This window comes from Lactuca serriola, chromosome 7 (genome assembly GCF_051521515.1).
Source record: "Lactuca serriola cultivar US96UC23 chromosome 7, Lser_US96UC23_V15, whole genome shotgun sequence".
Lineage (NCBI taxonomy): Eukaryota > Viridiplantae > Streptophyta > Magnoliopsida > Asterales > Asteraceae > Lactuca > Lactuca serriola.
The window spans coordinates 46201195-46214311 of NC_136414.1; the positions used below are offsets into that span (position 1 = coordinate 46201195).

At 33.5% G+C, this 13117-nt stretch overlaps 1 protein-coding gene and 1 long non-coding RNA gene across 2 annotated transcripts; both read left to right on the plus strand.

Moving 5' to 3' along the window:
* The first annotated feature begins 3305 nt into the window (after positions 1-3305).
* On the plus strand, positions 3306-4664 carry LOC145064938 (uncharacterized protein C594.04c-like). Its single transcript, XM_079012300.1, has 3 exons — positions 3306-3563; positions 3694-3957; positions 4044-4664. Exons 1-3 carry the CDS (start codon positions 3348-3350, stop codon positions 4524-4526), a joined length of 963 nt encoding a protein of 320 aa, XP_078868426.1. The 5' UTR covers positions 3306-3347; the 3' UTR covers positions 4527-4664.
* A 7022-nt stretch (positions 4665-11686) lies between these two features.
* LOC145064872 (uncharacterized) lies at positions 11687-12210 on the plus strand. The gene is made up of 3 exons (XR_013688122.1): positions 11687-11799; positions 11878-11995; positions 12085-12210. It is a non-coding gene; the product is annotated as an uncharacterized LOC145064872 (long non-coding RNA).
* Positions 12211-13117: the final 907 nt, after the last annotated feature.

Genomic DNA, 13117 nt, shown 5'->3' on the forward strand with positions numbered 1-13117 from the left:
ATGTGGTACAAAAATCATGAAACATTTTGTTATTGTATTATGTTCCATTATCACATTGAAAAGTTTTGATAGCGCGATTGAATTGTGTTTTGATGAGACGGTGAAAAGAAGAAAAGATAGAGAAGACAGATGATTTATTTGTAATAGGATATGTCCACAAAAAATTTGTATAGTCATCAAGAAACAATATATAATATCTATGACCACCCGAGCTAAGAATTAGGGAGGTCCACAAATCACTATGTATAATATCAAATGGGAGCATTGTAGTAGACAAGGAGTCGTTAAATGGCAATTTAATATGTTTCCCAAAAACACAATATTGACATATTTTTGAATCTGAAAATTTAGAAACAGAGATAGACTTATGCTTATTCAAAATACGTAATAAAGAAATGCCAGGATGGCCTAGACGTCGATGCCATAAGTCTTGAGAAAGAGCTGCAAAAGTGGAAGGACTGGTGCGAGCTGTTGGTAGAGAGAGCGGGTAGAGGTCTCCGGTGCTATCACATCGAAGGATAGGAATCTTGGTCTGTAAGTCCTTCACAAGAAAACCAAAAGGGTCAAATTCAATGGCAATATGATTATCTGTTGTAAGGCGACGAACGGATAAAAGATTTTTAATAAGATGCGGAGCAACGAGAGCGTTCTTTATTTTGAAAGGTGGAAGAGGTTGGGAAAGTGTCGTGTGTCCCGTCCCGTTGATAGGTATTTTGAAACCGTTTCCAACAACAATATGGTTTGGAATGCTATTATTGATATAAGAGGAGAGTGTACCTGTCGAATGAGTCATGTGATTTGTAGCCCCGGTGTCGAGATACCAGTTTTGATCTGGGTTCAAGGTCATAGTGTGCAAGGCTTGCTTAATGTTGGTGGGCGTATAATAATTTTCTGAAGCAGCATACGCATGAGCAGGATGAGCACCAAGAATACCCGAACCGGGTGTACCGAGGCGTAGAGGACAAGAAGGAGGTGCGGTCGGATAGGGGCATGGTTGAGGAGACCATTGCTGCCAATTTTGATATGGATTAGAATTCCACTACAATGAATAAAAATGATGACCATGAAAGTTGCCACTTCGACCCCGACCGTATCCGCGACCTCGGCCACGACTGCCCCTGCCACGTCCACGAGGTGTTGATTCAGAATATCCTCTTCCATGCTGATGGTTATGCTGAGAATCGGGAGCAGGTTGTTGTGACGGTGAGTATCCAGCAGCGGCGTGAAGAGCAGTAGCGGTTGGATGTTGTCCGGTGGTGGTAGTAGTGGGTCTAGCAGCAGCTAAGAAAGATGTGTTGGGGCTGATCTGATTCACTTTTCTGGCCTCTTCCATAATAAGTTTGGACCAGACTGTATAGAAATCCGGAAGAGGGTCTTGCTGTTGTAGAAAAATTGCTACTCCATCAAACTGGTCTGTGAGTCCGGCAATGAGATGGAGAACAAGAGTTTGACCAGGTACAGGGGCATTGACATTGGCTAATTGATCTGCCAATACTTTAATTTCTTGACAGTAAGCACTCACGTTTGGAAAGGATGCTAGTTTTGTATTTGTCAGTTTGGTTTGAAGGAAGAGAGCCCTGGAGTTAGCATTGTCCTGAAATATATTGGCTAGGGCTATCCATGCTTGAGCGGCTGTGGAACCTAGCTTGAGTTTGGTGTGAAGTAAGTCAGTAGAAATTGTACCATAAATCCATTGGATTACTATAGCATCTACTCTTGACCAAGAAGCATCGGGTGTAGAAGTGGTTGTTTTGTCTTTGGCGGCATCTATTCCAGAGGTTGGCTTTTCCGGAGTTGGCGCCTCGTTTGGAAGGATGTGATCGACTGCTTGAAACGCCCGACAATGAATTTTGAATAGTTCTCCCCATGACGCGTATTGAGCGTTTTCTATCTCTAGAATGATTGGAATAAAATTCTTGATGTTGGTGACTGTTGCAGCAGGGTGTAACTTCTCCATGGTAGAGATAAGAAGGATAGAGAGATGAATAGAGACAAAGAAGGACTGCCGACTGGAGGAAGAAGGTTCTTGCGGCGTTTAGGGTTTGGAGGGAGGTGGTGAGCGGGAAATCAGAACCGCTCTGATACCATAATAGATTACGCTCCAAAATTGTCAATCCTTCTCATTGTACATAATTATATATAGATACAAGGGTTTGTCTATTTACACTTTAGCACCTCATAAAATCTAAACAATACTATTCCTCTTCTATTCTAATAATAATATAGTTATTTAAAAAATGGATGTTAAAACAACATTCATGAATGGTGATTTAAAAGAAGAGGTATATATGTCATGCCTGACAATAAGCATAAAGTGAGGACCTCATCTAAATACTTCCAATTTATAGAGGCACACACCTTTTCAAAGTCGAATTTGAACGCTAAAAGTTTCTTTTTTATCTTTTCGGTATTGATCAATGCTAATTGCTCGGAACTAATGATATTGGTAGCAACCTCATACAGAATATTATATAGAGTTTATGTCCTTGATGAGCATAGTTTTTTTGGTGAAAGATCGGTTTCAATTGCCAAGTCTATTCGGATCTTGGTTGCTAGGTGGTGGGATCTAATTACCCGTCTCTCAGTCCGTTGGGAGCTTGGCCGTGCAAAGTTAAGTTTCATATAGTTAAAAGGAAAAGCGTTGATGTGGTTATTATTACAAGTATTTGGGTTCTTTGAAACTTCTGTAACATTTTATTTGGAATGATTAAGCCTAAAAAATAATGAAGATCTTTGACAAAATGATATTTTACTGGTATTTTTGGATTTTGATAAAAGCAAGAAGAGTAAGTTGAATTAAGTTGGTTTGTTGCACACTCGTAAACTAGCTATCTATATTTTGTAATAAAATTATTTTCTAGCATTATGATAGTTTTATAATAAATTTCTGCCATTTCAAAAAGTCAATATTAAAATAGATAGTATTTTGTGAGGAGAGGAGAGGGAGATTATTAAAACGTAAAAGAAAGTAAAGGGTAATATCTCATCTCTGTCACATATAATGTGCATGTGAGCAGATAGAGAGGATGATGATTAGCTGCACCTTCATATCCACTGATGATCATTACGCATGATAATTATAATGCCTTTTATTTTAGAAAAGTACATAGGATTAGAACCATAACTAAAATCGAAATATTTAAAATTTTAAAATTAAAAACCTAAACGATGTAAATTACATTCCAAAAAATTTAGACAACTATTATCAGTCTATTTTTATATAAATTTATATCCTACTTTTGCACTCATGGAAGGTTCTAAGGTGGGCATTATGTGATGAACAGGAGTAGTATATAAACGACTAGAGAGGCTTTCATTATGCTCATCCTTCTTTTGTTCAATCAAACATGGCTTTGAAGAATGCTTTGATTGCATTAATGGCGCCTCTTCCTTCCATCTTCTTCTACATCTCCTTCCTTAATCACTACCAAAACGATCAACATCTACTCTCACCTCTATGGAATTGGTGCTATCGACACCCCCTCATCTTGGCCAACACCATATTCTTCCTCAACATCGATGTCGGTTTCTGGCTCATTAGCCTCCTCCAATCCAGCAACTGGGTAAACTCTCTGACCTGTGTTTGATTTCATTACATCTATCGCTAGTACCCTTATTCAATCATTGCCATTTACTCATTTAGTAGTACGTGATTTTTAACGACTGGATCTATAATGGTTGTGGGTTTTGCAGATGATAGACTTGTATTGGACTGTTATTCCGGTTTTGTTGGCGCATTACTTTGCGAGCCACCCTGATGGGGAATATAACATGTGGCGGTCTGCGGTGGTGGTGGGGTTGACATGGGTTTGGGCTGTCAGATTGACTCATAACTATCTCCGCCGTGAGAAGTGGCAATGGGGTGCGAGAGAGGATTGGCGGTTCACCGATATGGCTCAACAACATGGCCAAAACTGGTGGTGGGTTTCGTTCTTTGGTGTTTATCTCATTCAGCAGGTAAATCATAATTATTATTTATTTTGTTTTTTATTTACCAAGTACTACATAATGATTCATTAATAATCTCCATTTTATTGACATAGGTATTCCTATTTGGAGTATGTATACCTCTATACATTGTCCATACGCTCAACAAGCCAGTCAACATATGGGATGTAGTTGCATCAATCGTCTGCATTTGTGGCATTATCTACGCGTATATAGCGGACACCCAACTTTACACATTTGTAACCAAAAATGAAAAACTAAAAGAAGAAGGAAAGGCTTTGGTGCCTAATCTAAACAAAGGGTTGTGGTATTATTCTAGACACCCTAACTATTTTGGTGAGCAACTATGGTGGTGGGGACTTGCTATCTTTGGTTGGAGCCTAGGGGGCACTTGGGTGTTTATTGGTGCACTTATTAACACGTTGTGTTTGGCTTATGTGACCACACTTGTGGAAAAAAGAATGCTCAAACAAGAGTATAGGGTAGAATCCTACAAGATGTACCAAAAGACAACTTCTATTTGGGTACCTTGGTTCAAATCATCACCTACACAAGTGTTTAAAGACAAGGATTGTTGATTTTTTGACATGTATTTCATATGATTTGTTTGTTTAGTCGAGCATGTTGGCTCATTTGTCTTTAAATCGTGTGAAATCATGTTTTTTTTATTTATATTTGTGTAAAAACGGTTTTGAATGTTAAAAAATTTGATGGAATATGTATAAGTCGGAATGCAAATTGCTAAGAATGTCGTGAGAGGAGAATAACCGGTAGAATGTTTGTTGACTTTGATAAAATGTTCGTGATATTAATCTAAATATGAGATTTAATATCGGGATATTCTTCAAAATAACCATTTGTCTTAATTACATTTAACATTCTAACAATCTTTTTGCGAAATAACAAAAATGACCATGTATTTCGAAACTTGGTCGGTTATGAGATGCTTTTTGATTTACGAAACATTTTTCCTGAATAAGTTTTTGAAATTTGTTAGAATTTCGAAATGTTCACAATATTTATGTTTAAAATATTTCTGCTTTGAAATTTTGAGATTGTTCTTAGAATTTTGAAATAAACATTTTCTTTAAATTTTTTTTTTTTTTTAATTTGAAATTTCGAAATATTTTGGAATCTCACATCTATTGGTTGTGAAATTGATGGTGATCAATGAAAATATTGGTCAAACTGATAAAAACATTTTCAAAAATATAGTCATTTTGGTGAATATCCCTTTTATATTTTTCACTTTCCGTAAACATTCAATACCAAAAGTGTATAGAACTTCACCTGGAATTAAACAACAGCTAAAGTAAGAACCGATTTACATCAAAGATGAAGCCAACATATGCTACTGAGTTCCTCACAAATTTGTATAAACACATGATCACAATAGCACGCACTAAGAAGATAAAATAAGGCTATCTCTTCATTTTAACCCTTAAATATGGAAACAAAATATGTGTTTATCTTCATATTTTCAACTTCATACTTCAATATGAACACATGGTCAATATACGCATCTTTGAGGGAAACAATGTGTTAATGAGTAAACAAGGATGAAAATTCAAGAGGAAAAGTTCTTGATGTGAAAATTAAGACATGTTGGGGCATCGAAGTACATTGCTAATTTGTACTTGGCCTTATTTGTGATAAAGTGCATATTAACACATGTGAAAAGCTTGTCGTTTTAGAAAAGTTGAAGCATATAACATGTAACAATATAATCCGGAAAAATACATTATATTTTTTGAATGAACAGTTTATAACAATAACAAACCACATACATATGATTAAAAATAGAAGGTTATTAAGGGAAGAAGATAGTGCAAACCAAACACCAATATAAAGAGGTTTACCCAATCTTTGTACGTCCACTCTCCGGTAAACCCATCGGATTAACCGACTAATAATGAAATTTTTATGCTGGAGTTCGAAAACATATTATTAAGTAATAAAAATATAACCTAATCAAGAAGGAGATATGGACTTCATTTATGGAAGGGATCTGAAACACCAATTTTGTTATTTCATCAAAAGTCATGAGGTTCACGTTAGAATAAAAAAAGAATGAGAAAATTTTAATTTTTGAGTATTTTAGGATTTTTACTTTTCTATTCTATTCTATTTTTAAGTTTAGTTACTTGGAATTTTTGTTCTATGATTTCACATTTGCTTGAGGGAAAGAAAGGTTTAAGTGTGGGGAATTTTGATATTTTTAAAAATAGTCATAAAATATGATTAATTATATTAGTGTTTTAAATTAAATGAATAGTTTTAAAATAAGGATAAATATGATATAAAATGTTCATATTTGATAAATAGAGTAAAAATCCATAAATAAGCATTACAGAAGGAAAAATGAGCTAAATATGTAGTGAATAAGGAAGAATTTTGAGGACACCATAAAGGACGGGTTTAGCACTTCAAAGTTAAAGATTAGCGACACAAAAGAAGGATTTACGTCAGAAATATTCAATAAGGATAATAGTTAGCGCCATGAAGACAAAGGCTTAGCGTCGCTAACTTTATTTTTCTATAAATACGAGATTTTCATGTCTCAGAAAAGTGTACAAGAAAAGGAAACCATTTGAGGTGTAAAAGATAATCATAGTTTGTTACTAGAAGGCAAAAGAGTTACACCGGTGATCAAGAGAAATCTTGAAAAGAAGTATTAGGTTTGCAATCATTAACATTCTTATTATTTATTTTTTGTTGTTTTAATGTAAACATGAGATGCTAATAACATTCTCTTCTACTTCAATTAGTTGGTTTATAGGTTTATAGTTTTATGAACATTAAATTATCCACTTACTAATCATAAAACCTACTAACTATATCATAACTATTATTATAATTGGTAAACATCTTTATACTTCAATGCAATATGCACCATAAAAAATAGAGATTCTAAGTTTAAGTAGAAGTGTTTCCAAATCATTATCTTAACTTTAATATGTTTGTTATTTCGATTTTATTTAGATTTCAATTAAAACCCATCAATTTAATTTTTTTATTCAATTGATTTAATCTGGTATCACTCATACCTAATCCCCGAGAGTTCGACACCATATACAACAACTATACTATATCTTATCATCAGTTAAGACGTGTTAGATAAAGGTTTTATAAATTTAAAACTTAAAGAATTTTTAGTGTAAAATCTCACATCAACACCATAAAATTTTTGAACTATGTTATACAATATGATCAGGTGTGGTGCACATGGTTTACATGATTTAGGTGCTCATTGTTTTTTTGAAGCCAAAATGTCTGTAGTTTGCGGACCACATCTACAACACTCTGCAGCAGAGGTGGATTAAACATATGCAATCTTCAATAAAAAAGTCTGTTTGTTTTTTAATGTCTACATACTATTGAAATAAACCAAAATTGAAATAAACTATTTTACAAACGTAAAATAGTTTTTCAACACCAAAATCTTAATAATTATAATATTACAACATTCAAATAAAATTCATACAACCAAATTAGTCTTACAATAATAAATTCATTTAAAATAATTCATTCCATGTTTTGCAATAACTGCTCAACAATTTCATCCCATAACTGAGTAATATATTCATGGTTCACTGTAGTGTCATGTGTTGGAACATCATATTCATCATCATCAACGAATATAATGTTATTTCGAAATGAGACATTAGGTTCATCGTAAGCTGAAGTGGTTGGACATGATAAGAAGATGATCCATGTACCGATGTTGTTTGGGATGAGGTCCACCTTAGATTATCAGTGTCACTATTTCCATCAAAGAGGGTTGCACAAAGCTCTAAAAACAATGAGAGAATTTTCAAGAAAGCAACCTTCGGATGTCCCTAAACCCAATGTAAAAAAAGTAGTGTAAGAATATTGCCAACAATATACATAAATGTTAAAAACAATATCCACACACACATAAACATACACACACATGCATATATATATATATATATATATATATATATATATATATATATATATATATATATATACCTTGTTAAAGTTCTCATACTACTCTACAATTAAGTTAGAAGTGCTTGTTTGAGGAATATAAAGGTTGTCATTTTTGTTTTTCAAATATAGTAATCCTATGTATTTGGCTTTAAGATTGTAATAGTAGTTTTCAATTGTCTTTGAGTCAAAACCAAGACATAATTTTCCTTAATTACTTTTTCTAATTTGTTCCATGAGTCTTTGTGCAAACTCAGTCTTTTTCTACCCACATTGTTTACTTCTTCAATGCAAATTTCTAATAAGCATTTTATTAGGTCATTGGTCCATATATGTTTATCTCTCATTACTAATAACAAAAAAACATATGAGATTCAAATTTTAGCAAGCATATCCTTATAAGATTTGGCCGACAATCAACACAAATATGAGCAAATTGGGACACAATAATAACATTTCAGCACACAAGAACTTTAGCACACAAATATAAGCAAATTATCACACAATAATGACATTTCATCACACAAGAATGACATTTCAGCATAACAAGAACTTCAATTGATGAAATTAACAGATTTTAGTAAAAAATTAAACACTATAATGACATTTCAGCATAAAAAGAACTTCAATTAATGAAACTAATTTATAATCTATGACATTTCAGCAACACTTGCATCATGAATAAGATAAAAATGATTTTAGGAAATGGACCTCGTTTACGACGACAATAGTGGTGGCTTAGGGAGGTTCACCAAGGCAGAAGGAACTGGCAAACAAACAACGACATCACAAGAATCGACTGAGGCAGGCGACGACGTAGGTGCAGTGATGAATGACGACGATGAGGAGGCGGATATGAGTAAAACCATGGAGGTTGGAGGTTGTACATAGCATGAAGAAGGATAATGTACCGTTCTTTTTAACTTTTATTTTTTATTTAGGGTTTAGAAGTTGTTTGAAGAAGAGGGTCCAATGCTACATCATATAACACACACATAGGTTTTTAAGTTAGAAATCTTTTAAAAAAACAAACAGTTACAAAAGTCCAAATGTTACGTGTATACTGCACGGCACAACCAAAAGCGGGTTTTAAAAAAAACAAACAACCCCTTAACTATTGAACACACATAATTGCATAAATGAAAACATAATTCGTAGCAATATTTAGCAGGCACACAAATAGAATCTGTAACGAGGTGAACCAGGTAAATGTGGAGTAAACTTCATTAAATAAATGAAAATTTCCATATCAGTGATTGGTAAATTAACTATATATTCGATATTTATATAATGGAAAAGCTAATGAAATGTCTGTATATTTAGGTCTCATAATCGATTTAATTTTTATTTTTTTAGTCAATTAAGTCTAAAAAAACCGGAAATTGTATTCATCTTGACCCTTCTATCGGGTCAACAGGTTATCTAACTTTCAAAAATTACAATTTCGGCCCAAATTTTAAATTTTATTACAAATTTGGTCCAAAATTTACACTTTGGCCTAGATTTCAAAATTTTGTTACAAATTCATCCTATATTTAGTTTTTTACAAATTTTTTTGTTTAAAATTTTGTTTTGAATATGTTTTTTTTAATTTTCAAATCATATTTGTACAAGCAACTATTTTATAACAAATACATTTGTATACAAACCCATTTTTATAACTAAATGTATACAAACACATATTTTATAAAAATTTATTCGAATGCGTTTTTATAAAAAAAAATGTATATAAACACCTATTTCATAGTAGAAATATTTGTATATATTTATGTATTTCTATGTACGGAAATAGGTGTTTGAATATATATATGCATAAAAATATTTGTACATATTTATGTAGGGCTAATGTCATAAAAACCCTCAAGTTTTTTAGGGTTTTGTCGGTTTTGCCCAAAGTTGAATTTTATGTCTGTTTTTACCCTAACATTTTCCAAAAAATGTTTAGTTTTACCCTTTTACAGGTGATAACAGGTTACCATTATATTAACTTCGCAAAAAAACCCTTAATTTTATAGTTTTTTTTTTTTTTTTTTTTTTTTTTTTTTTACGTTTTTACCCTTAAGTTTATAATTTTTTTTACACTTTTACCCAATGTATTTTTTTTTTTCATATTATACGTATTCAAGAAGAAAAATCATATTTATATACAAAAAATTTAATTAAATATTGTATTTACATTTTTTTAATGTTATTTCTTTATATATATATATATATATATATATATATATATATATATATATATATATATATATGTGTGTGTGTGTGTGTGTGTGTGTGTGTGTCACTACTAGAAAACAACCCTTTAATGACGCGCAAACAATGACACGCAGTGATTCACGATATGCAAAAGCGTGCGCCCCAAAAATAATGTCTTCTCTTCTAAAATTTGAAGGATAGAGGGCGCGCATTTATGCGTGCCCTGAAATTAGTTTCAGAAAAGGAAAAAAAAAATGCGGAGGACGCCCATTATAAAATGTGCGTCATGTAACACTTTCGCTTTGTATTCTTTTAATAAAACACGCGTTTTAAGCGGGAAATGAAATCCCGAAAACTAAACCCCGCCGTGAAAAATTAAAACCCCCTCCGCTTCCAATTATCAAGAAAGAAGCGTAGGGTCTTCGTCTTCCTTTCCCTCTCTCTAACCTAAAACCCAACTTGCAATTTCCTAAAGATCTCCCATGGCTTAGCATATCTCACTTAAATCGTAATAACAATCGGTCGCTAATACGCTGGAGTCGGATGAACCTACTGTGTGCACAGAGGTTGAGGATTTCAGTCACTCACCTCGCCTTTCTTGCAAAATCTTTGGTACACACAGGAAAACATAAACCTTAAAGAGCTTAAACACCCATGCCATCTCATAAACCCTAAAGGGCTTAAACACCCGCGCCTTTCTTGTAATCGCTCGTGATGCTGAACTTCATAAAAGAGTTCTTCTCCGGTATTAGCATCTTCCACGGTAGCTGAACTTCTGTCATCGCTCGGGATCGATCTCAGCCTCCTATTCACCCCTCTACAGCATTACTTGTAAGTCCACACCACACTTGTTCTTATCTTGTTCTGTATCTTTTTTTCCCTTCTTTTATTAGAGTACTTTACGTTTTCTTTTTTGCTTTGATCTGTCGCACACATCGTTTTAAAACTCGTCAGAAGCGTACGCCATAAGGCGCGCCTTAAGGCAAAGCGGACCATGGCGGAACTAGAGGCGCTGCCTCTGTGGTTGGATTTGAGACGTACGCTTCGTCCACGTGAAGCGTAGATGAATCGGTAGAGGCGGTGCGTTCTTCAGAAATGTACGTCTTAAATTTTTAGTCTAATTTTGACTTATTTTGACTTTTTCCTTTTCCAATCACACCTGGTCTGCATCGCATCTTGCAATTCTTCCTCAATTGATGAAATTGATGTTCCATACATTCAATTGAGTCTACTAAATGTTGTTTGAATATCCAATTTCAGAAACATAGGCCTTGATTTTTAGTCTAATTTTGACTTATTTTGACGTTTTTCATTTCCAATCACATTGTTCTGCATCGCATCTTGTAATTAAATGCCACTGTTGGAGACAAGCCAAGCCTTATGACATTTCTTGACGTACATCCATCCATCCATATATGCATAGCAAAATGAGATGATGAAAATATGATGTAATGTAACGTGTGCAAACTTGTGTTGTTTATATTTTGGTTGGAAGCTCTTAATTAATCGGATTATTAAAGTGAGTTTGGGAATATATTTTTTGTTATTAATTTAGGTGGAGACTGTGTTCCATGAGTTTGGTAATGCACTTCAGCACATGCTAACAAAACAAGATGAAGGGCTTGTTGTTGGCATTCGTGGCATAGAGTGGGATGCTGTTGAATTACCTTCTCAGTTCATGGAAAATTGGTGCTAACACAGGTAGGTACCTATATAATATAGAATCAAATCATTTTTTGGACCCAGAAAATAAAAAACTTAATATATGAGACACTACAGGGATACGTTGATGAGTATTGCAAAACATTATGAAACTGGGGAGACTCTCCCTGAAGAGATATATCAAAAGCTTCTTGCTGCTAGAACTTTCCGTGCTGGCACCCTTAGCCTCCGTCAGGTGAGATTCATATTCATAATAATTCATTTATTAAATAAAATAATAATAGTAATTAGTAAATAAATAAATTAATTGTTGTTACTTGTTAGCTTAAATTTGCAACGGTTGACCTGGAGCTTCATAGCAAGTATGTACCTGGTGGGTCCAAGTCGATCTATGATGTTGAGAGAAGAGTGAGTGAAAAAACTCAAGTACTTCCCCTGCTTGAGGAAGACATGTTCCTTTATGGTTTTAGCCATATTTTTGCAGGTGGTTATGCTGTTGGATACTATAGTTATAAGGTATCTATCTTATATACTTTTATTCTTTATGCTAAATTGCTAATGGTTTTTGATTATGATGATGGATCTTGATGTTATTTTTGAAGTGGGCGGAAGTGTTGTCTACTGATGCTTTTTCGACATTTAAGGATGCTGGATTAAATGATGACAAGGTATGATTTTTGTCATCAAATTATTCAACTCCCTCATTCCAAACATTCACTTCACATTGACCATTTTTATCAAACATCTAAAAGCTAGAAATTTTAAAATATTTGAGAGATTGTAGATTAAAAATCTTACTTGATTGGTTTGAAAAGTATTGTACGTGTCGATGGATTTTACAGATAAAGCTTCATTTTCTCCATCACTCTTGGCAGCTCATTCTGCATGCCTGCATTCACCTGTACCAAAACAATATAACTTTTAAATAATAATAATAATAATAATAATAATAGTAGTAATTGGTTTAAAAAATAATGGATTTATAAGCACATACCTTCTGCACGATTTCAGCAACCTTATCTGGTGAAGCAAACGCGTGCTCCTTGAGTGATTTTCACATAGCTTACTCTAACTTCTGATTTTGATCACCTGATAACAATGCCACCCTAACAGCTGTCACCTTCAAGAAACACAAAAAAATAAATAAATGTTTATTCAGGTTGTCCCCTTATTTATTTTGCTGAAAAAGAGAGAAGATAAATAACTAACCTTTGTAACAAAGGAAAGCATGGGGTCTACTACTAGCTTAGTGACTGACATGATAAACTTTCACATGTGGCTTTTAGATTTTTCTCAAGTTCCTACATTTAATAATACAAAAATACAAAAACCAATATAATTAAATCAAAACAAAAAA

Excerpts from the sequence above, each read along its gene's own strand:
- LOC145064938 (XM_079012300.1), top strand. The coding sequence starts at position 3,348 with ATGGCTTTGAAGAATGCTTTGATTGCATTAATGGCGCCTCTTCCTTCC. Across the intron at positions 3,564-3,693 it reads TCCTCCAATCCAGCAACTGG|ATGATAGACTTGTATTGGAC; the intron begins GTAAACTCTCTG and ends TGGGTTTTGCAG. Across the intron at positions 3,958-4,043 it reads GTGTTTATCTCATTCAGCAG|GTATTCCTATTTGGAGTATG; the intron begins GTAAATCATAAT and ends TTATTGACATAG.